This window comes from Mycothermus thermophilus, assembly GCF_041956435.1.
Source record: "Mycothermus thermophilus strain CBS 625.91 unplaced genomic scaffold VTJ04scaffold_1, whole genome shotgun sequence".
NCBI classification, from domain to species: Eukaryota; Fungi; Ascomycota; class Sordariomycetes; order Sordariales; family Chaetomiaceae; genus Mycothermus; species Mycothermus thermophilus.
In genome coordinates, this window is record NW_027191427.1 from 5,419,241 (window position 1) to 5,439,164 (window position 19,924).

The following is a 19,924-nucleotide window of genomic DNA, read 5'->3' on the forward strand; positions in this document are numbered from 1 at the left end:
TCTTGTCGTGAACATCAGATGATGATGTCAGCAATTGATCAGAGGTACCCCTCGGAATATTTGCCATCTAGGCATGATATGCCAATTGTCCAAGCTTTAAATTCACAGCCCGGTGGTTCTGCAGTGCCGATGATCATAGCTACCTGACTGACAGAGCTTCATCTTGGTAAAGACTTGGGCGGTTACATCCCCAATGTCCACGAAATGGCTACTCGCCGCATATTCACGCCATCCCCGGCCTCTCTCTCGCCAGGCGCCGGCAAGATTGAGCGTTCTACCACCCGAGAAATGTCCCAAGCCAATCAGCCGAAGCATACCAAAGAACGCCAGGCGCCCGCACCCCGTAGACATCGCCGTGATGACTCAGGAATTGGCTTGGTCGAAGGCGACCATCATGTCGATGGAAGCGACCGGTTTGACTTCCCCCGAACCTACCACCATGAGGGTTTTGCCCCAGGCCCCTCCATCGCAGAAGACGTCACGCAAGAGGGAAACCTCAAAACCGACCTTGGACACCAAGGGAGGCTCACCGAGACCACCACGCCATACACCCTCCGCTCTCGAATTTCGGCGCGGGTGACCGACGACGTCAGCAAGACGACCTTAACGAGAGCCTCCAACGCGGCTCAGTCATCCAACCACATCTCGGAGCTCGACTCGCTTCCAAGTTCACCGACAAGACACCACCGTCACGATCATCCACCACGGTGTGTAATACGAGGAAGCGTGCGCAGCTTCACGCATGGCGTCGGCGTGTACAACGGGGTTGCCGGTCACGGAAGCTTCCGGGCCCAGGCGGAGACCGAGCGCCGCCCTTCTCGGGTTCCCAATACTCCCCCCGAAGAAGACCGCAACGAACTCCCTGTGCTGTCTGCCACGTCCGGTCCGCTCTATCTCCCCATCCTACTTGAGGAACTGATGTCTATTGGGTCACGAAAGAAGCTGGGTTGGGGCTCAGATGATTTGTTGGATCGGGAGTCGGCGATGTCCCCCAAAAATACCGGCTCGCAGCACCTTGCACAGGAAAATGCCAGATATGGAGGCAGAGAAATGACACACCCAGAGGAGGAAACGCGTGGACAGGCAGTGAGCGAAGTGTTGGATGTGCGCAAGCCGATTAGTGTGCTGGACAGAGGACGTCAGGTGCGGTTGGGAATCCAGTCATTGCCTCCCCCGGATGTCGACGTTAGACATAACGAGGAGCATGAGCTCATCACTGGTGACGTCGCTCGAGACTCGCACCCTCCAATAAATCAGAAACAATATCCAATTGCTAGGGGCAACAGGAGGACAGCAGAGGAACATCTGGTAACCGTTTTGAAATATCCAGACACAAAACCAGTCGAGGATAAGCACAAACTTTCTCACCTCTTCCACCACCACCACGACGGCCATCACCATCACACCGCCAAGGCCAACCGCGAGGAGGAGACAGCCCTATGCCATCAGCGGAGCTTTCTGCGGAAACGCCGTCCTTCGGTGAGCATCAACACCAAACACTGCAACTCACTGTGGAAAACACGGACCACAACCGACGGACATCACATTTGTGCCGGGCCGGGCCGGGTATTGCACCTCCTGTCACCATCCAAAGGCAAAGCCACCGAGAAACGACGCGCCACGATTTCCGGCATTAGCAACCCGATCCCGACACCCATCAGCACCGGATTCGGCGACTTTGCGTCTGGAACACCCGGCCAGCTCGACCATGAGAGCATTCCGTTCGAGAATCCAAGGAGTGCGCCCTCGCCGCCAGTTGGTGGTAAAACAGCCCATCCTCCTCTTTATTTCCCAGCAGAGGAACTGTCGGCGGACACGTACGGGTCCTTCTTCAATGTGACGAAGCCGAGATTCGGCAAAAAGAAGAAAGAGACAACACCCGCAGATGGGGTGGCGCCAGAAACATCCAACCGCTGCTGTTTTCCTGGCAACTCGTCATGGGACAATGTTCAACACATGGCGTTGGGTCGAGGCATCGGAGACAGGCCTGCGCCCCCGAATCGAAAGCAGGCATCGCAAGAGCGGGATTCTTCATCCGCCATGTCGGCTACCTCAAGCACAGGTGTTGTTGACGTTGTTTTGGAAGATGGGCGGGAGGAAGACATGCTTCTGTCATCAGTGCACCGCCAGTCACAAATCTGGCATGACCATCACCCGAGCACGAGCCAGGAGTCGGTCCCCAGCTTGACAAGCTTTCCACACCCACCTCGCAAGCCCATCATTGATGCTGGTCCCGTGACGACAGTTCTCGGCCCGTCGCCTACACAACGAGGAGAAACTACCACCAAGCCGACACGCTCCGTACCCTCTCCTCCGCGCCCATCCGCCCGATCATCATCCTCAACAACCTGCGGCTCCATCCCAGTTGACAACCCGCCCGCGCGCACGGAGCAAGCAGGAGGGAACGACAGCTTGAACAACTCCGCCCAGAAACCTCCGCCCGGCAGCGGTTCATCAAGAAGCCATCACCAGCGCGCCAAACCAACTCCGGGGCCCCAGGCAATCCCAGGGGCGGAAATCGGCCACGCCTACCGCGACTATCTCCCTGCTGCGCACAGGGAGCTGCTGGGAATCGACTGGACACACAGGGAGCGGATGGAGCAGCGGCGGAGGGACAAAGGGCGGGAAGAAGAGGAAGAAGTGAAACGACAGCAGCAACTGGAAGAGAAGGCTCCTCGGTGGGAGACGCCAGAAGGGGAGCAAGGCGTTAAAAAGCAAAGGGCCAAGGGGAAAGAGTTGATACTGCGCGGAGAGAGGGTGATTTACAAGTGTCCTACTTGCGGGACGGAGACGGATTTGCGGGCTGCGGTGGCCGAGGTTGGGATGGGGATTGGCATGGCGGTTGGAAGGGAGGAGGAGGAGAAGGGAGAGGTGGTTGAGGAAGGGGAATGGTGGACACCGATGGAGGAGTTGAAGGGTTGAGTGTATGTAATGGATGGTGGTGGCACGGAAGTTGGTTGCTGTCACATGGTATTGGAATGTTGTTGGAAGTATCGTCGGCGTGGACAGGAACGGACGTTTGGTGTTTGACGCGAGACGCGGGGCGCGGCAATGACGACAGTGGCGTCGCGTAATCACGTGTGAGAGTGTGGGGTTTAATATCCAAAAGAGGAAATTTGATGCTTTTTGAGATCATGGGACAGCAACACCCTTTCGGTCAGGGTTAGGTAACTCTTTCCCTCGGCATGTCCTCTACTTGCCCTGTTTCCATACGTCCGAAACTACGGCAAACTGGCAAGCGCAATGGCCTGTTTGTTTGGCAGAAGAGTCCTCTCTCTCTTGCCGCATGAACTAGTAATTCCCGATTCTTGAAACTTCTTCAATTGTCTCCATTCAACTCTCCACCATCAGCAACAAACAACCTCCAAGCCATGTGCCAAACCCCCCAATTGGGCTCCAAAACGATTCCACTCTCCTCACTATTTTCAGCTGTATCCACGCGCGAACGGATGCTCCCGTTTTTGCCAGAACAGCCTGAATTCAACGTCTCCAGTTTTGGCGGGCCCGGGAGGGTCCGGCGCCCGAGTCATGACGCCGACGCTCCACCCACACCCTCCACAAAACCACCGAATGGGGGCCGCCCTCGGCCGGTAGCTCGGCACCGCCGTGACGGGCCCCAGTCGTCGATCAAGGCCGCGCGGTTGGTCACTTGGCACGTGGAAGGGTAACCTCCCAGCTGGCTGGTACTAGGCCTGACGTTTAACAGGTTGAGACGTGCCCGCCTTACCTAGGCCTTACCGAGGTCTTACCTAGGTAGGGCGCTGGGTTGCCACGATGCTTGATACTTCGTGTAATAGTCTGTGTATGTTTGTTCGCCGTTCGCTTGTTGTGGCCACACCGCTGACGTATCCTAGGTCCGTGTTCTGTTCCCAACCACAGCGTTTAGAAGGCCAAAACCAAAGGGCCGATCCAAAGTCCGCCACTTTGTGTTCTGTCCATCCACCAGCCGGGCGCTCTCCGGCCCTACTGCCAGCTATGCCCTTGAAACAAGCCTCGACGTCTTCCCTTTCGCTGGGCGTCGTGCAGACACGGAGAGTCCCGAGGCTCTTGAGCAGGCAACTCCTTGCCACATTTTCCCAGCCCTAACGAACTCCCGGGCTGTTTGGCGCAAACTTTGTTTGACGCGAAATGCTTGTTCTCTCCTCCTCTCCTCCACCAGAGATATCATCAGCCCATCGACCATATCCACACATGTCCACAGCACCCCGGCGCCAGGTCCCAAGGATCATTCCCCCACCTACAACTCCGGATGAACCACCAGATGTAGCGCCGGCGCGAAGACCTTTCGCAGGCTGGCACGTTTTTGCCCCGCGGGTGCCCCGGAGGAGAACATGGCTGATGTGGATGGGGTCCGGGGCCGAACGGCGAAGTACAGCATGACCTAGAGGAGATTGGCTAGCTCATCGCCAATCTCGACATGCATCCATCCCCGGCCGGGGAAGCTGGGGATGAGATGATGGCCGGAGCCGGGGAGATGGAGTAGCGAATGCGGAGGAGAGGGAGGAGGGACGAGAAGGTTGGGGAGTATATAACCTGCCCTCCGCACTTCGTGCCTCCTCAGATCATCCTCCGCATCGAACACCACCAACAGCCGACACCGTCGTCAAGGGATTTGCCTACCCGTCTTCTGGACCTTATCTTCATACCAGCACTTCTTCCTACTCAGGCATATCTCCCAAGTCAACCATCAGCATGGCTGGCGGCGGCGTCCTCCCCGCAGGTGCGCCCGACGTTTCGCGCGTCGAGGCCCCTGTGACCCTCAAGGCGTACCTCATGTGCGTCTTCGCCGCCTTCGGCGGTATCTTCTTCGGTTACGACTCTGGTTACATCTCGGGTGTTATGGGCATGGAGTACTTCATCCACGTTATCGAGGGCCCCGAGGCTACCGTCCTTCCCGCCTGGAAGAAGTCTCTGATCACGTCTATCCTCTCTGCCGGTACCTTCTTTGGCGCTCTCATCGCTGGCGACTTCGCCGATTGGATTGGCCGCCGCACGACCGTTATCCTGGGATGCGCCGTCTTCATTATCGGTGTGGTTCTGCAGACCGCCAGCGAAGGCCTCGGCCTGATCGTCGCCGGCCGCTTGGTTGCCGGCTTTGGTGTGGGTTTCGTCTCGGCCATCATCATTCTCTACATGTCCGAGATTGCCCCCCGCAAGGTTCGCGGCGCCATTGTCAGCGGTTACCAATTTTGCATCTGCATTGGTCTCCTTCTGGCCTCTGCGGTGGACTATGCCACTGAGGATCGCAAGGACAGCGGCTCCTACCGCATTCCTATCGGTCTGCAGATGGCCTGGGCCCTGATCCTGGCCGCCGGTCTGGCTTGCCTGGCCGAATCACCTCGCTACTACGTCAAGAAGGGAGACCTTGATCGCGCGGCCAAGTCGCTCGCCCGCCTGCGCGATCAGCCCGTTGAGTCTGAGTACATCCGCGACGAGCTCGCCGAGATTGTCGCCAACCACGAGTACGAGATGGCCGTCGCCCCCAGCGGCAACTATTTCCAGGCCTGGGCCAACTGCTTCCGGGGAAATCTGCGCAACGCGAGCAGCAATCTCCGGAGGACCATTCTGGGCACGTCGATGCAGATGATGCAGCAATGGTGAGCATTTTCCAAATACACGGCTCCTGTTGAAGAAGAGTCGTCCAAGCTAACATCCTCTGTCAGGACTGGCTGCAACTTCGTCTTCTACTTCGGCACCACCTTCTTCCAGCAGCTGGGCACCATCTCGGACCCTTTCCTGATGTCGCTGGTGACGACCCTCGTCAACGTCTGCTCAACGCCTATCTCCTTCTACACCATGGAGCGTATCGGCCGCCGCCCGCTGCTCATCTGGGGTGCCCTGGGCATGGTTGTTTGCCAGTTCATCGTTGCTATCGTGGGCACCTGCCGTCCTGACGACGACAGCGCCGTCAAGGCTATGATCGCCTTCATCTGCATCTACATCTTCTTCTTCGCCACCACCTGGGGCCCTGGCGCGTGGGTCGTCATCGGCGAGATCTTCCCTCTGCCTATGCGTGCCAAGGGTGTGGCCCTGTCGACGGCGTCGAACTGGCTTTGTATGTGCACCCAACTCTTTTGGCCCAACTTGAAGTACACGCATGCTAACAAGGTGTTTTCCAGGGAACTGCATCATTGCCGTCATTACCCCCTACATGGTGGACGAGGACAAGGGCAACCTTGGTCCCAAGGTGTTTTACATCTGGGGCGGCCTGTGCTGCTGCTGCTTCGTCTATGCCTACCTCCTGGTGCCCGAGACCAAGGGTCTTACCCTTGAGCAGGTCGACCAGATGATGGCCGAGACGACACCGCGCAACAGCGCCAAGTGGGTGCCGCACGCGACGTTTGCGGGTGGCGAGATTAAGGGGGGGTCGGACGTGGTGGTTGGGCATCATCTTGAGGAGAAGTCAGATGGCAGCAGCAGTGTGTAAAACGGCGAGGTAATGATGGGGAGTTGGCTACGAGCGGTTGGCTTGGATATTAGGGTTTCTAGTTTATAATGTGTATATTGGGATGGCCTTCATGAACTTGACTAGATGGCTATGGCGTACGAAATGAATCATGATGCTGTGATGAGATCTAACGTTCAACATGTTATCCATGGAGCACGAGAATTAGGGGAATTGGTGACGGTCACAAGTCTGGTTGGTTCGAGATAGCTTTCATTGAGACGACAAAACTGTAGGGTTGATGGCTAGCTTACGGCAGACCGCAAAGGAGAGCTCATGGTACCAAGGATGTGCAAACAACCTAGTCCTCCCAAGATTCCATCATAACCACAAAACTTGCTTGGGCTTTTCCAACCCCCTCCCTTCCTTCAGACAAACGAGGTGCCTGTTACCCGTACCGCCCTCAAAATCAGAACCCTAACGCCCGATTAAACGCCTCAGCCGTCGTCTGGTCGCGCGTGCCCAAGCCCTGCACCAGCGCCTGCGCCTCGCGGCAGAGCGCTTTGGCCGCGTCGTTGGCCTCGCACACGTTGGTCAGCTGGTCGCAGACGCGGTTGGTGATGATGTTGGGGTTGAGGGCGTCCTGCTGGCCCTGGGCGACTAGGGGGTCGGTGGGTAAGAAGGTGCCTTCGTCGGGCTTGCGGCCAGGGCGGCCGAGTTGGAAGTCGATGGTGGGTGTGCAGCGGCCGAAGTTGGGTTGGTTGTTGTTTACATTGTTATTGTTGTTGTTCTGGTTGTTGTTGTTTTGGCGGGGGATGATGGCGGCGGTGACGGCGGTGGTGGTGAAGGAGAGGAGGGTGAGGAGGACGGTTTGGGGGAGCATTTTGGTGAGTGATGTTAATGAATGTCGATGATAATCGAGGAGATGGTGGTAACGACCAGCCTGCGGTGGATAGCAGGAAGATAGATGACTGTAATAAATACAAGAGAATGAAGCGGTTCACGGAACCGGGGGTGAGGTCAACTCAAAGAATGAAAGAAGATGCTGTGAGGGTGATGAGAAGACACAACTGGACGACGTAGTGGGAGGAGTATTTATCGCAGTTTGACAGATAGAACGTCGACATCCCCCTTGCAAACATGGTGATTTTGAATGGCATCTGATGGTAGATGGCGGCTTAGATCTGACGGTGTGCTGATCAAACTCCTGGATGGCGGCATGCCGTCATTCTGTTGCTGGTAGTGTATACTGATGGCGATGATCGACGATCTTGCAACCTAGCGTACCGCCATACACTCATGCTCTGTTCCGTTACGAGGCAAGTCTATCCGCGGGATAATAATGAAGGATTCCGTGACGATTCCCGCGGTGGCAGTTCTGCGATCTGTTGTCCTGTCAAGACTCCTCGGGTATGAGGAGCGTTGACAGCGCATTGGAGACGGGATTAACCGCGTATCTCACGATGGCGCAATGCATGACTAGCAACTATTAGCCATGTTGAGTCTTCCAAGATCGTGGAGTTGATTGCCATCATGGTCATCGGGTTGGGAACGTTATGAAGTCAACAAACCCCCTGAGATAGCTAGTACATATGTACAGGAGGACAAAGATCCATGACTCATACAAACACTTTGCTCAGACCAGGGAGGTACTCGTAACTCAACAGCACGGTCAACGGGAGGAGGAGTGGCATGTAGGACAAAAAGAAGATGACCATTGGTATTTACGCAATTATGTCCTTGAAAAAAAGAAACCCATGATCGCTTGCTGCAAATCCAAGACCCAAGTGCCTGTTTCCCAAGACAATCCCAACCGACGCCACTTCCTTGCCTCCTGACACCCTTCGACAGAACTGTTCAAAATGGTGTCGATGCGAGCCGTGTCATCTTTGTGAGGTCGAAACCCCAGACCGATACTCGCATCTCCCAACCCAAATGTCCTCGACGTTGGTATCATGAACCCCATCCTCTGCCTCGTGCCATCACCCTGATCCCTGAGTTCATCCATCGCTAGCCGAGACTTTCCATCTCGCGCCCGAGTCGAATCCCTCAGCTTGGCCACCAAACTCCCATCACACTCCCTCCAACCTCCATGCCTCCGTCAATTTACTCTGACCCGGTCAACGCATAGTAGACGAGAATGACGGGCCACCCCGTCGACAACAATATCGCCGTCAATACCGATATGAGGTTGAGGTCGCGGTCCCCGTTCCAGCGCCGCAACAGGCCGACGGCGCACCAGATCATGCCGATGCCGTAGCACGAGCCGGCCCAGGCGATGGCCATGACGATGAGGTTGAAGCGGTCATAGTCGGCGAGCGTGGCCTCCGAGGTGTCGGCGAAGGGCTCTTCGAGAGAGAGGTTCTGGCCCATGGTTGCGGTGGTGGTGGGTGACTTGTTTTTTGGTGAAGTTTGCTGTTTGTGTTGTCCGGTTTAAGGAGACGGCTGGAGACTCGGGATGTCCTTCTCAACGATTCAGAGAGAAGGAAAGGTGTTTGCGTTTGGAGGAAAACGAAGGGAAGCGGACTCGGCCAGCGGGATGTCGAAGATTACAAGTTGTCTTGGATCAAAGAGCGGCAACAAAAAGGAAGAGAAATGAAGCGAAAGGATAGAAAAGCGACCAGCGACCAAGTGCCCAGCACTCTCTTGCCCAGCAACGAGCAGCTCTTGAAGAAAAGGTCGTCACCGTGACGGCGTAAAGAGTGGATTTAGGTTGAAAGAAGGAAGAAAAGAGAAAGACGAATGAGAAAGCAAAAAAGAGAGCTTTGCCGCCCAGCAGCCAGCCCAAGTCTAACCAGAGCATGCCGGCACCGTGACGCCCCGATCGATATCACAGCGGGGGGCCTGCCCGACAAGGCAAAGCTGCAACCATTTTGAGCAAAAGTCGACTGATGCTGTCTGAGAACGACCCCTTGGCGGGCTTGGTGCGGATGCGACCAGAGCCGCATCAGGGGTCGTCATTGGTTTGTCATGGCAAGCTGGCGTCGGAGCGCGGCAGCTCGCTTGTGGACGAAACGAAGACTTGAGACGAATGGGAGACACGGAGAGCCCCACCTTGCACCGAGCAGCCTTGCCCCGTGCAGGCGAGAGAGCTCCCGTCATTCCAGCCGGAAACATGAGCCAAGCGGCAGGTTGACTTTTCATTCATGCGGCTCTGTCAGCCTTCCCGAAATAAAGTTTAACATGCGGGAACGTCAAAGGTCAGCGAACACAACATCCAACATCAGACGGCACAAAGACCAGACAGACGCTGTCATTCTCAGCCACACTTAACCGCTGCCACGCCACATCTGGTGGGCTCCCTGGCCACATGGCTACATGGTTGGCCTTGGCACGTTTCGAGTTGTTTGATGATCCGCCATGGCTTGGCAGCCTGATGAGAACCCGTAATATATTTGCGAGGTTGAGTTGTTGAGTTCTAATTATTGGTTCAGTGGCTGTTGTTAGACAAGTGGAGTGTGGCCTGCGTTTACTTCGTAGCGTTGCGTAGAGCTGGCTGTGTGAGGGGTCTTTTGTATGTACCGCATTGTACTAAACATACATGCTGTGGTAGAGGTCTAATGCAGTTGACCCTACGTAGTAAACACGATCAACTAATACTTCGCAGAACAGCCACAGGAGCGCAGGCGAGAGTGTGTTGGAGGAGGCTCTGATGCGAATAACAAACATGAATTTAGAGGTACCAATCGAAGAGTCATGGCGACCAAAGAACGAGATGATTTTCGATTTCGTCCCTGATAGCCACTAGTTATCACGAAGAAATGGTTGGTTCCATTGGTCATGTTCCAGGAACCCCCGAAGTGCCGCTGCTTACCTATACATCGCCACCTCACACGACTTGGTGACATCATACATGAAGGGTTAGTCTCATTCCCCGCGAGGAGTTCCAAACAGTAATCTTTTTCACAGCATTTCTTGAAGTGGACAACAGCAAAAACTTGAAGACCAATAATAAACATAAACATGTCCAGCGAACGTACTCAGGCCAGAAAGCCGGAAGGCATGACAGAAGAGAAGGGCAAAGGTTCGTCTCCACCATACTACCAATGATGTTAGAATTCGTTCACAAACTCACCAAGCTGGGATGCCATCCACTCAAGAAGGCCAACAGCAACCGACTTCCAAGGCCAAGGGTCTCGGCAGCGAAGAAGCAGGCTCGACGCTGGACGAGCCCGCTCTGGGTGCCACAGACATGCCCGAGGTATTCAGCGCGGCCGGCGGCGAGCTGCCGGACGATATTGGACAGAAATACAGCCGTCAGGGTGGAAAGGAGCGGAGACATCATCACACGCCTCATGGTGGTAGGAACCTGCCTTCACATTGAGTGGTGTTGTGCCCTCAGCGGGCCGGGAAAGGCGAGAGTTGGTGTGTTTATCAACCTGCTGAGATATTGTTGGATGGACCATATTAGGTGTGTTGGGAGCTGGGGTTGGTAGAAAATGTATCCAGCTTGGTTATCTGGAGGGTATCCAGGGGATTGACTCATTCAGGTACTTCACCTTTGAGGCACTATTACCACATATTGTGACTCATCCCCACGCCCGTATCCAGTGACTCCTCCCCAGCCCAAACTCGACGCCGCACGCCGCAAACTCCCTTATGAGCGCCGTCCAAGCAGGGCCATTGTTGGTGATATTGTACCACACCCTCCGGAGATTCGGGAACTTCCCCCTCGCCAGAGCATCAACAAGGCCCCACAACGCGCGAAGCAGCCGTTCCTCCAGCTGTTTGCGCGGATCCCCGTGTAGCACCCGGTTGAGCAAACGCAGAGAGATAAGAGATGTCGGTAACAGTTGGGTCAAGACGTCCTTGTCCTTGTCGTTGTCGGGATCATGGTGGCTCACGTCCTCCTCCGACCAGCGAAACAAGGAGAAAGCATTGAGGAAGACGTTTTCCAGGACGGAGAAGCTAGGGAGGTCCAGATAGCTCATGAAGGATACGGGCTCCCACGAGGGATCTGAAAACGAGAAGTTGAGCATGAGGGAGCGCAGTGTATGTCTGTTGCGCTGAAGCAATCGGGCTGCTCTCGGTGTGAGGTACATGTCGGAACACCCACTCGTCAAAGTCGCATGATGCGTGAAGGTGACGAGTCTCTCGCAGCCGAGCAGCTCCAACACTATTCCCAAATCATCCGCCTGAGGCCGCAACTCGCCCCTGATCCTCAGGCACTCCAACCTCTCCAGCTTTTTGGGTAGCTCCCACTTCCACATACTCCACGTAGACATGCTCTCCACGTTCAGCTCGCGCAGAGACTCAGCAGCCAGCTCGACAAGCACGTTGCCCATCGCCCCCCAATCGCCCCAGGGATTGAACAGATCCAGGGTGCGGATGCTGAGCTGCCGCACGCCGGCGCTTTGCATGGCTTGCCGCACCAGGGCCCGCGACTGCCACATGCTGCGAGTCACGGTGATGCGCTGGAGATTAGGGAGGCCGGCGAGGATCCTTGCAAGGGCAGCCAGATGCGAAGGCGTGGGCCGCCAGCGCAGGGTGTAGGCGTCCACCTCTCCACCGGTGAGGCTGCGGCCGTCTCTGTAGTCGTCAAAGCGCAGGTCCCGGATAACGGTGTGGACGTGGCGGACCGCGGTGGCGAGGTCGGAGTGTTTGATGATGGTTTTTTCAAAGGGTCCGGGGCGCTGAGGCCAGGCGTAGTCCTCGGAGGGGAGCAGCGGACCGCTGGGGGCCACCGGAAAGACGTGGTAGAGGATGGGCTGCGCGATGTTGCGGAGTCGTTTGGATGTCAGGCAAAGGGACCGCAGGGCCAGACGATCCTTGCGTCGCTCGCGAAAGCTGTCGTACCAGTTAGAGATAAAGATCCGCATCTCGAATATGTCGTCGCGGCAGTGGATGCAGAAGTAGCCAAAGATGTCGTCCAGGATCTCGTCGGGGAGATCAACCAGGAAGATTCTTTGCGGGGAGGGACGCCTTTCCGCCTCGTCCTTTTCACCATAAGAAGACTTGGCCGTCTTGAAAGCACAATACTGAGCCAGCTCGGGAGCTAAACAATGAGCTCGGTTGAGAGCATAAGACTGAGCCAGGTTGGGAGCATAAGAATGAGCTCGGCTGGGATAAGAAGAATGAACTAGGTTGGGAGAGTAAGACTGAGCCAGGCTGGAAACATAGGAAGAAGCTCGGTTGGGAGCAGAAGACTGAGCCAGGTTGGCTTCATTCCGACCTCTTCCCGTCGGGTTTGCGTTGTCTTCTGGTGTCGCCTGCGTTCCCGTCGGTATTGCGTTGTCTACCGGTGGCGCCCGCGACTTTGCCGTGGTGCGACGGCGAAATAGAAGTTTGATGGTTAGACAACCCATAATACCTGGTTGAATCAAAGGAGCAGGTTTCGGGGCAACGAAAGCAGGTTTTCGGGTGTTAGGCTGGTCCAGGTACGGAGGGCCCCAAGGAGTATTGCTTGGCCTGGTGGTAGATAGCAGTATGAAGAGAGAAGCCTGGCCAGCTCAGCTGGGATTCACGGTTGCCTTGCGGATAATTAATATATGCAGGGACTTGGAGATAGACCAACATCCTCGTGACGGGAGGAGGTTCTCCATGGTTTAAGTGCGAGCCAGAATGGGACCAGGGAGATATGTTCTTGTACTTGGGGTACACTAATCAAAATCGGTTCAGGATATTCCCAAATTGTAGGACACTACCGAAGGCAAGGCAGTTGTGGTGATGCTGGAAGTGTGATGAAGCCGATGATAGCCAATGAAACCCTAACCCTGGAGCCTTATCTAACTGTTTATGCCTTGGTTTTGAGGCGTGACGTGGGGTTTTGCGGGCCAGACCCACCTTGGTTGCTGTGCTACCCCGCCAAACAAAATCAATGAGGCCTGACATGAAGCCCCTTGTCCGAGAGCAGTGCCTGATGACATCAGACGACAGGAGACAAGGCTATTCTTTGACAACCAGACGAACACTCGAGTCCGGTTCCTAGCTCTTGACATCCGGACACCAGGAGGCCTGTGAAATCCCTTGACTAGCAAATATCAAGAAACTAATCCCTGGCACTCGGCCTGGTCACCATCACCATGGGGTCGTAAGTTGATGGCTTTTTGTTTACTTTGTCAGCTCTTGGGTAAAGGATGGAGGAAACATGCGCAAAAGCTCAACGACAATGCTCACACCTTCTTGCGACCAGGACCATGCTTTGGCTCGAGTTCCGTCGCTCGGCCCATGTCTCGCTGGCCAAAACCATCCGTCAATACATCTCCGACAAGTATGACCAGCACCCGGACATGTTCCGGAACGACCTCGACGTCATCGACGCACTCCGACGAGATGCTGTCAACTCCCAAGACCCCCACCCCAGCGCCATCAAGAAGCTCCAGGCATACGCCGCCCAGCTGGTCTGGGTGAGCGGGAAGTTCCCTATCGATGTTCGTCCCACACCGTCCGATCCATCTGAGCCTTCCTTTTCCTTGCCCAGCTAACACCCCTAACCTGACCAGATCGGCGTCGACTTCACCTGGTACCCCTCCCTTGGATACAACACCGGCCGGCCCGTGGCGCACAACAACCTCCAATACGAACTCATGAATGTGCTCTTCAACCTCGCCGCGCTCTACACCCAGCTTGCCGCTGCGGCAGACAGATCCAGTACCGACGGCCTCAGGTTAGCCGCCAACTATTTCGCCCAGGCCGCCGGAGTTTTGAAGCATATGCAGACGACGGTCCTGCCTGAACTGCGCATGCCCAACCCCCCAGACGACATGGACGAAGCCACTCTAGAGTCCCTGAACCAGCTCTTTCTCGCTCAAACCCAGGAGTGCTTCTGGCAAAAGGCAGTCATGGACGGACTTAAGGACGCTATCATCGCCAAGCTTGCTGCCCGTGTTTCCGACCTCTACAACCTGGCCGGCGAGGCCGCCATGCGCAGCGACGCCATCAGCTCGGCCTGGATCCACCACGTCAGTGCCAAACATCACCACTTCGCTGCCGCTGCCCAATTCCGCGCAGCGGCCGACTGCCTTGAGAAGCGCAAATACGGCGAGGAGGTTGCTCGACTTACCGATGCCCTGGCTTGCGTCAAGGAAGGCCTCAAGGAGTGCAAGGGGAATTACATCAACAAGACGGTGGTGGATGATCTCATGAAGCTCAAGGCCCGTCTTGAGCAGGACCTCAAGCGGGCTGAAAGAGACAATGACAAGATCTACTTACGTATGTACTCCTGTTGCTTGTTACTCTCCGCACGCCTATGCTGACAAAATCGTGCAGAAATTGTTCCCTCGAAACCCGAGCTCAAAATCCTGGAGCGCGTTGACATGGCCAAGCCCCGTGTTCCTCCAGAGGTCGCCAATCCACACGACTACTTGGGCGAAGATAAGGAGTTCGGGCCTCCGTTGTTCGCAAAGCTAGTACCGTTCTCCGTTCACCTCGCCATCTCTATCTACGAGGAGCGTCGCGACCGCCTCGTCAATTCCGACATTGTCGGCGAGCTCGAAACTTTGACAGGCAAACTCCACAGCATCCTCTCTAGCCTGAATCTTCCCGGCTCCTTGCAGGCCCTCGAAAAGCCCCTGGGCCTTCCCGCCACCTTGGTGCAGCATGCCGAGGAGATCCGACAGGTAGACGCTCTCAACCGACTCGAGCGCAGTCTCCGGGACATTGAGAAACTATGCGCCAGTGATAAGATGATTTTTGAAGAGGGCAAGGCCCTGCTGGCTGCCGAGGAAGAGGAGGATCGCAAGCTGCGACTCAAGTATGGCACCCAGCGTTGGACCAGGCCCGAATCTCGCGCCGACACCTCCCACGACGGGGGGGCAAAGCTGTGGAACCAAGTGGCCGAGATCGAGGGATACTTGGCATCCAGCACCTCCAGCGACGCCATCGTGCGCGACAAGTTCGCGGCCGTCAAGGACACCCTCGCCATCCTGGCCGGGCCTGACCGGGGAATCATGGATTATATCCCCAACAGCCGCAAGACAGAGATCCCCGAGGCGCTCAAACCGGCCATAGGACGGCTGCGCAGCGCCTATAGCGACGTCCTGCGTCTCGAGTCCCGCCGGAGGAAGAAGGTCGAATCGCTCCGCGCCCGCGCCCGCGCCGATGACATCAAGCAGGACATCCTGGCCGAGGCGGCGCGGTTGGAGAGGACGTATCCCAAGACACCCATCGTGCCGGCGCACTTTGAGGACTTCTTCACCAAGCGCCTCGACCGGCTGTATGAGGCCGAGCTCGAGCTGGTGGACAAGGAGCGCGCCGAGCAGGAGAAGGTGGTGGCGGACCTGGAGCGGGCGAACCACGAGTTTGAGGCGCAGAAGAAGGCGTGCCAGGGAGATCGGGGGAGCAGGGAGCGGGAGAAGGCGCTCCAGAAGTTGGATAACGCGTATTATAAGTACAAGGAGCTGGTGAGCAACTTGGAGGGGGCGAGGAAGTTTTATAACGATCTGAGTCGGATAGTGGAGGGATTTAGGATTCAGTGTCGGAACTGGGTGAGCGCGCGGAGGAAGGAGGCGCAGGAGTTGGAGGAGTGAGTACCCGTTTTTATTTACCGTGATGATGAGCCGTGCTAACGTTGGGCCTGCAGGGAGCTTTCCATGCCTTCTCTGGCTTCCTTGTCCTTGAACCCAACCAATCCACCCCAACCCCAGTCCATGCCATCCTACCAACAGTATCAGCATCAACAGCATCAACAGCAGCAATATCAACAACATCAACAGCAGCAACCACCACCACCCGCTGAGGCTCCCATCCAAAGCTGGGCCACCAACGTTCCCCCGCAACAACCGCGGCCGATACAGCCCGTCCAGCCGTTGAGCAACATGCAAACCGCCTGGTCGCCCGAAATGGGGATACGCTTTGCCATGCCTCCTGCGTCAGGCGGTGGTGGTAATGGTGGCGGCAGTGGACCACAGGACGGTCGGCCCGGGGAAGGTCAGGCGGCAGCTCCTCAGGCGCGGACGTGGAATCCGAGTATGGGGATTCGCTTTGGTTAGGTTAGGTTACCAAGGTTAATAATGATAGGGGCCGCGGTGATGGAGGTGTGCTGGCTAGATGGTTGGTTTCTGGCGCGGTTGGTTTGGAGTGGTGATGTTTAGCAAGGGTTGTTGTGGCCGGGTGGTTGTGTGAGGAATTGATATCACATGGTATAAAGAGTGGGAGGTATACTGTGCTATATAAACGGTGTTTTAAGGGTAACTCTGTCTTTCTAATTGTATATGGTAATAGACACCAGCTGTCTGGCCAAAAGCTGCTCTAGCTCCGATTGTCCCAAAGGATCCCAGGGGCAAGGATCGCTAGCTTCTTTGTTCTCACTTGACGTGCACCTTGCTTCTTGTCCTGGCAGTACCATGGAATGGAAACTTGCCGTTGCCTCTGCTTGTCAGCAACAAAGAATGACGTGGATCTGAGATTTGCACAAAGCATAGGCAAAGTTAGTCACTGCTGTTTGCTGGTTCATTCTCCTGACATAAACTTCCCAACCCCGACAGAGGGACAGGTCCTAGATTTTGATCGTCAGTCACGCTTCTTGAATTACAACCCCGTTACAAGATGCTTCGTCGCAACAGGAAGCGCCAGTTCCCTCAGCCTCCAAACGTCTCATCCCCGTCTGCCATTACTCAGATGTCCAACGGTACTCAGCATGATGTAGAGCCTCAAACAGCACAAGGATCACTACCAGAGTTCTCTCACCAGCCCGCTAATACTGACCACCAGACAATATTAGCGGATCTTGTCACGGCATCGACTCCTCGGGGGGATGTCCTTGACCCTTCTTCTTCGCATGTATTAAGCGCTCGCAGGGTCCAGACTAGAAGTCAGACCCGAGCGTTGTTGGCATTGGAAGCGGCGTTGAAGGCGGCGCAGACGAATGGTGATGATGAGATCCCAGATGGGAATGCGGATGTAAATGCGGATGCGGCGGCTGGTGGTTCTGGGTCGGCCGTGTCTCGAGGGGTGGCGTTATCGTCATTGCCACGACAACGACGGGGTCAACGACGCGGGGCTTCCTGGAGAGCAGCAGCGGGAGCGCTTCGCGGGACGAACAAGGCCAGAAAGAATGTATCCCGAGGCGAGAAAGACCAGGGCTCCTCGAGCAGAACAGCGGGGACGACGGCGTTGGAACTCATCACCACCAAGCTTGAGCACAGCTGTTCTCCGCCGATTGGCGATGACGTGTCCCGGCCGCGAAGAAGCAGACCCAAAGCGATTGAGTTCTTCGACGTGCCAGACACCCCGGCTGCCGCAACGGCGGAGGGGGCACAAAGAACAACACCAAATCGGCTGGAGACACTGCCGTGGTCGGCGTTGCTGCCACCTGCTACATCCCAGATTCCGTGGCATATCTACGGTCTCGAGGATGCACCACCGCCGCCGTCTGGACTATGCAACGGCCCCGAACCTGGCAGCCGGACATCACAAACATCCGATCCCGAGGCATCACCTCCTCGCCGAAATACTGCAGACGCCAGAGGCCGCGTACATCACGACACACCTCCGCCATCAGCCTTCTACCCCTCCGAAGTCGACCCGTACAGCTTCGTCCTTTCCCAGCCCTCCGTCCCTGACCAGCAGCAACAGCAATCCAAAGCCCCCTCCCCAATCCCCAACCCCATCTCCCCAGAGCAGGGCACAATCTTCTGCCAACCATGCTTCCTCGCCACCCTAACACGCTGGACACAACTCCGCGACAAACTCTTCCACGCTCTCGAACTCTTGGGTGGCGACGAGGCCGTCCGCAAAGGGTGCGCGCTGAAGCGGGAGGTGGAAGAGGCGGAGAGGGAGGTGCGGTGGGGATTGTTTGAGAAGGCTGTTTATTCTGCGACAGCCGCACTGGACAGGCGGCGTAGCAGTGACGGCGACAGCGACCAGGGAGAGCAGGGTGAAGAAGAAGTCGTCATTGGATGGGGTGGAACTGGGCGGAAGAGAAAGAGGAATACGGATATGGGAGGAGAGGATCGTGGCGGCGGCGTTGGGAAGGGGAGGAAGAAGGTGAAAGTCGACAAGTTGGGCCATCCCCAAGGACGAGGAGGGAAGGCATCTCAAGGGACGAGCGGCAAGCCGGTGGCAGCAAAGAAAGCTGGAAAGGTCCGAAAGGGAAAGGGAACAACAACGGTAGTCTTGGCAAAGAGGCTCGTCGTGATGGCGGATGACAGCAGCACGAAGGAGGAGCTTCACTTCACCGAGTATCCTCCCGAAGTGGTTGGGCTGGTGTTGTTACGGATCGTCTATGAGGAAAGCAGGGCACACCTTACATCGATACAAGCAGACGAGGTGGATAACGTGCTTGAGCAACTGCGTGAGGATATTCACGTCCAGTCCTGGGTGGTCCAAGGTCTGATCCGGGTGTGCAAAGACGGGCTGCACAGATGGCGGGCATCGAAATCCGCCCCTCCAAGCGCGACGTCATGGACAAGTCTCCGTACTGGGACTTCAACCACCAGCCGCGGACCGCCCACCCCGGGCCTCATGACGCGTCTGCGTCAGGCCCTGGGCGTGACACGGTCAACTAGCGAGTTCATCCGCTCCGTGGAGGACAGGATCGCCGAGGCTGATCGAGATCTTGAAGCTCCCGCGCCGCTTGTCAAACTGACGACGCCGTTGACAACAGAGAAAGGGAGCGAGGATTACATCCCCTTGGACTCAGAGTCGGATGAGCCGATATCAAACCGCAAACCACAGCCCCAGACCATGAGAAAGACCCGAGCCGTTCGGAATATGCCTTGTACTTTGTGCTCTCTGCGGCTCCAAGTCTCGAGGTCATTGCGAGCAACGACAAAAGATGCAAGAACGGTTGGCAGTTCCAGACCGGCCAGGACAACCACCAGGGCGGCGAAATGGAGAGGTGTTTCCAGGATAGAGGTTCCAGACCAGCCTCGGGCTCTACCTCCTTGGACACGAGCTCTGACAGAGACGTTCAGGTTGACCGCGAAGCAGGCGGCCAGGATCAAATCCTGCCATGACTGGGTCTCGTTGATCGCTTCGCGGATGTCCACGAGGGAGGTGTGCATTCGGGAGGATGGAAGCGACGCGGCTCGTCCGTTTGGTGCTGGGCCTGAAGGGATTGCTGGGTTGGGATGTCTGCTGAGGTTCCTCGTCGACAAGGGGAACGGCAAAGACGGGCTGAGAATGGTAGTGCTGGAGATGAGGGGTTTGTTTGAGACAGTGTACTCGGTTGGTGGTGATCGGGAGAAGGAGAGGGGCCAGGTGAGATATGTCCCGCCTCCAGTGGTGGTGAAGCAGCGAGACGGGGTGGTGTTGGGTACGGCGAGGAGTCCGGTGGGGAGGTGGGAGGGAGGGGAGGGAGGGGAGTTTCGGGGGTACAGGGTCATCTAGGTCATGGCGAGGTTGGTAGTACGAGGCTGGTATGCTGTTACTCGATCACATCAACCTCTCTTCTGGACAGACGGGCAGTCTGGCTGAGAATCAAGAATCCCAAGGCTCAAGTTGTACGCATCCTGTGAGGTGTGTCGCACAGGTATGGGTCTGGCTTTCTGACCACGCGGCTGTCCGTTGACGTCGGGCCCTTGCAGATGGCCTTCCGCGCCTTGTATGGCTGTGTGTTATAGGAACTGTGAACCAAAACGCCTAAGACTTGTGAATCCT

At 56.4% G+C, this 19,924-nt stretch overlaps 9 protein-coding genes across 9 annotated transcripts; 5 read left to right on the forward strand and 4 right to left on the reverse strand.

Annotated features, from left to right (window-relative positions):
• Positions 1 to 204: 204 nt before the first annotated feature.
• VTJ04DRAFT_2021 (uncharacterized protein) lies at positions 205 to 2,922 on the forward strand (the record flags this gene model as incomplete). The annotated part of the gene is made up of 1 exon (XM_069359774.1): positions 205 to 2,922. The coding sequence occupies one exon, from the start codon at positions 205 to 207 to the stop codon at positions 2,920 to 2,922; it is 2,718 nt and encodes a 905-aa protein (XP_069224629.1).
• A 1,770-nt stretch (positions 2,923 to 4,692) lies between these two features.
• VTJ04DRAFT_2022 (uncharacterized protein) lies at positions 4,693 to 6,427 on the forward strand (the record flags this gene model as incomplete). The annotated part of the gene is made up of 3 exons (XM_069359775.1): positions 4,693 to 5,597; positions 5,664 to 6,055; positions 6,120 to 6,427. The coding sequence occupies 3 exons, from the start codon at positions 4,693 to 4,695 to the stop codon at positions 6,425 to 6,427; spliced, it is 1,605 nt and encodes a 534-aa protein (XP_069224630.1).
• A 427-nt stretch (positions 6,428 to 6,854) lies between these two features.
• Positions 6,855 to 7,268, reverse strand: VTJ04DRAFT_2023 (uncharacterized protein; the record flags this gene model as incomplete). The annotated part of the gene is made up of 1 exon (XM_069359776.1): positions 6,855 to 7,268. The coding sequence occupies one exon, from the start codon at positions 7,266 to 7,268 to the stop codon at positions 6,855 to 6,857; it is 414 nt and encodes a 137-aa protein (XP_069224631.1).
• Positions 7,269 to 8,491: 1,223 nt separating this feature from the next.
• Positions 8,492 to 8,758, reverse strand: VTJ04DRAFT_2024 (uncharacterized protein; the record flags this gene model as incomplete). Its single annotated transcript, XM_069359777.1, has 1 exon — positions 8,492 to 8,758. The coding sequence occupies one exon, from the start codon at positions 8,756 to 8,758 to the stop codon at positions 8,492 to 8,494; it is 267 nt and encodes an 88-aa protein (XP_069224632.1).
• A 102-nt stretch (positions 8,759 to 8,860) lies between these two features.
• Positions 8,861 to 9,346, reverse strand: VTJ04DRAFT_2025 (uncharacterized protein; the record flags this gene model as incomplete). Its single annotated transcript, XM_069359778.1, has 2 exons — positions 8,861 to 9,051; positions 9,181 to 9,346. The coding sequence occupies 2 exons, from the start codon at positions 9,344 to 9,346 to the stop codon at positions 8,861 to 8,863; spliced, it is 357 nt and encodes a 118-aa protein (XP_069224633.1).
• A 1,002-nt stretch (positions 9,347 to 10,348) lies between these two features.
• VTJ04DRAFT_2026 (uncharacterized protein) lies at positions 10,349 to 10,709 on the forward strand (the record flags this gene model as incomplete). Its single annotated transcript, XM_069359779.1, has 2 exons — positions 10,349 to 10,409; positions 10,465 to 10,709. The coding sequence occupies 2 exons, from the start codon at positions 10,349 to 10,351 to the stop codon at positions 10,707 to 10,709; spliced, it is 306 nt and encodes a 101-aa protein (XP_069224634.1).
• A 205-nt stretch (positions 10,710 to 10,914) lies between these two features.
• VTJ04DRAFT_2027 (uncharacterized protein) lies at positions 10,915 to 12,927 on the reverse strand (the record flags this gene model as incomplete). The annotated part of the gene is made up of 2 exons (XM_069359780.1): positions 10,915 to 12,380; positions 12,900 to 12,927. The coding sequence occupies 2 exons, from the start codon at positions 12,925 to 12,927 to the stop codon at positions 10,915 to 10,917; spliced, it is 1,494 nt and encodes a 497-aa protein (XP_069224635.1).
• Positions 12,928 to 13,407: 480 nt separating this feature from the next.
• VTJ04DRAFT_2028 (uncharacterized protein) lies at positions 13,408 to 16,314 on the forward strand (the record flags this gene model as incomplete). The annotated part of the gene is made up of 5 exons (XM_069359781.1): positions 13,408 to 13,415; positions 13,518 to 13,755; positions 13,828 to 14,536; positions 14,594 to 15,848; positions 15,906 to 16,314. 5 exons carry the CDS (start codon positions 13,408 to 13,410, stop codon positions 16,312 to 16,314), a joined length of 2,619 nt encoding a protein of 872 aa, XP_069224636.1.
• A 556-nt stretch (positions 16,315 to 16,870) lies between these two features.
• On the forward strand, positions 16,871 to 19,654 carry VTJ04DRAFT_2029 (uncharacterized protein; the record flags this gene model as incomplete). The annotated part of the gene is made up of 4 exons (XM_069359782.1): positions 16,871 to 16,952; positions 17,046 to 18,938; positions 19,001 to 19,163; positions 19,240 to 19,654. 4 exons carry the CDS (start codon positions 16,871 to 16,873, stop codon positions 19,652 to 19,654), a joined length of 2,553 nt encoding a protein of 850 aa, XP_069224637.1.
• Positions 19,655 to 19,924: the final 270 nt, after the last annotated feature.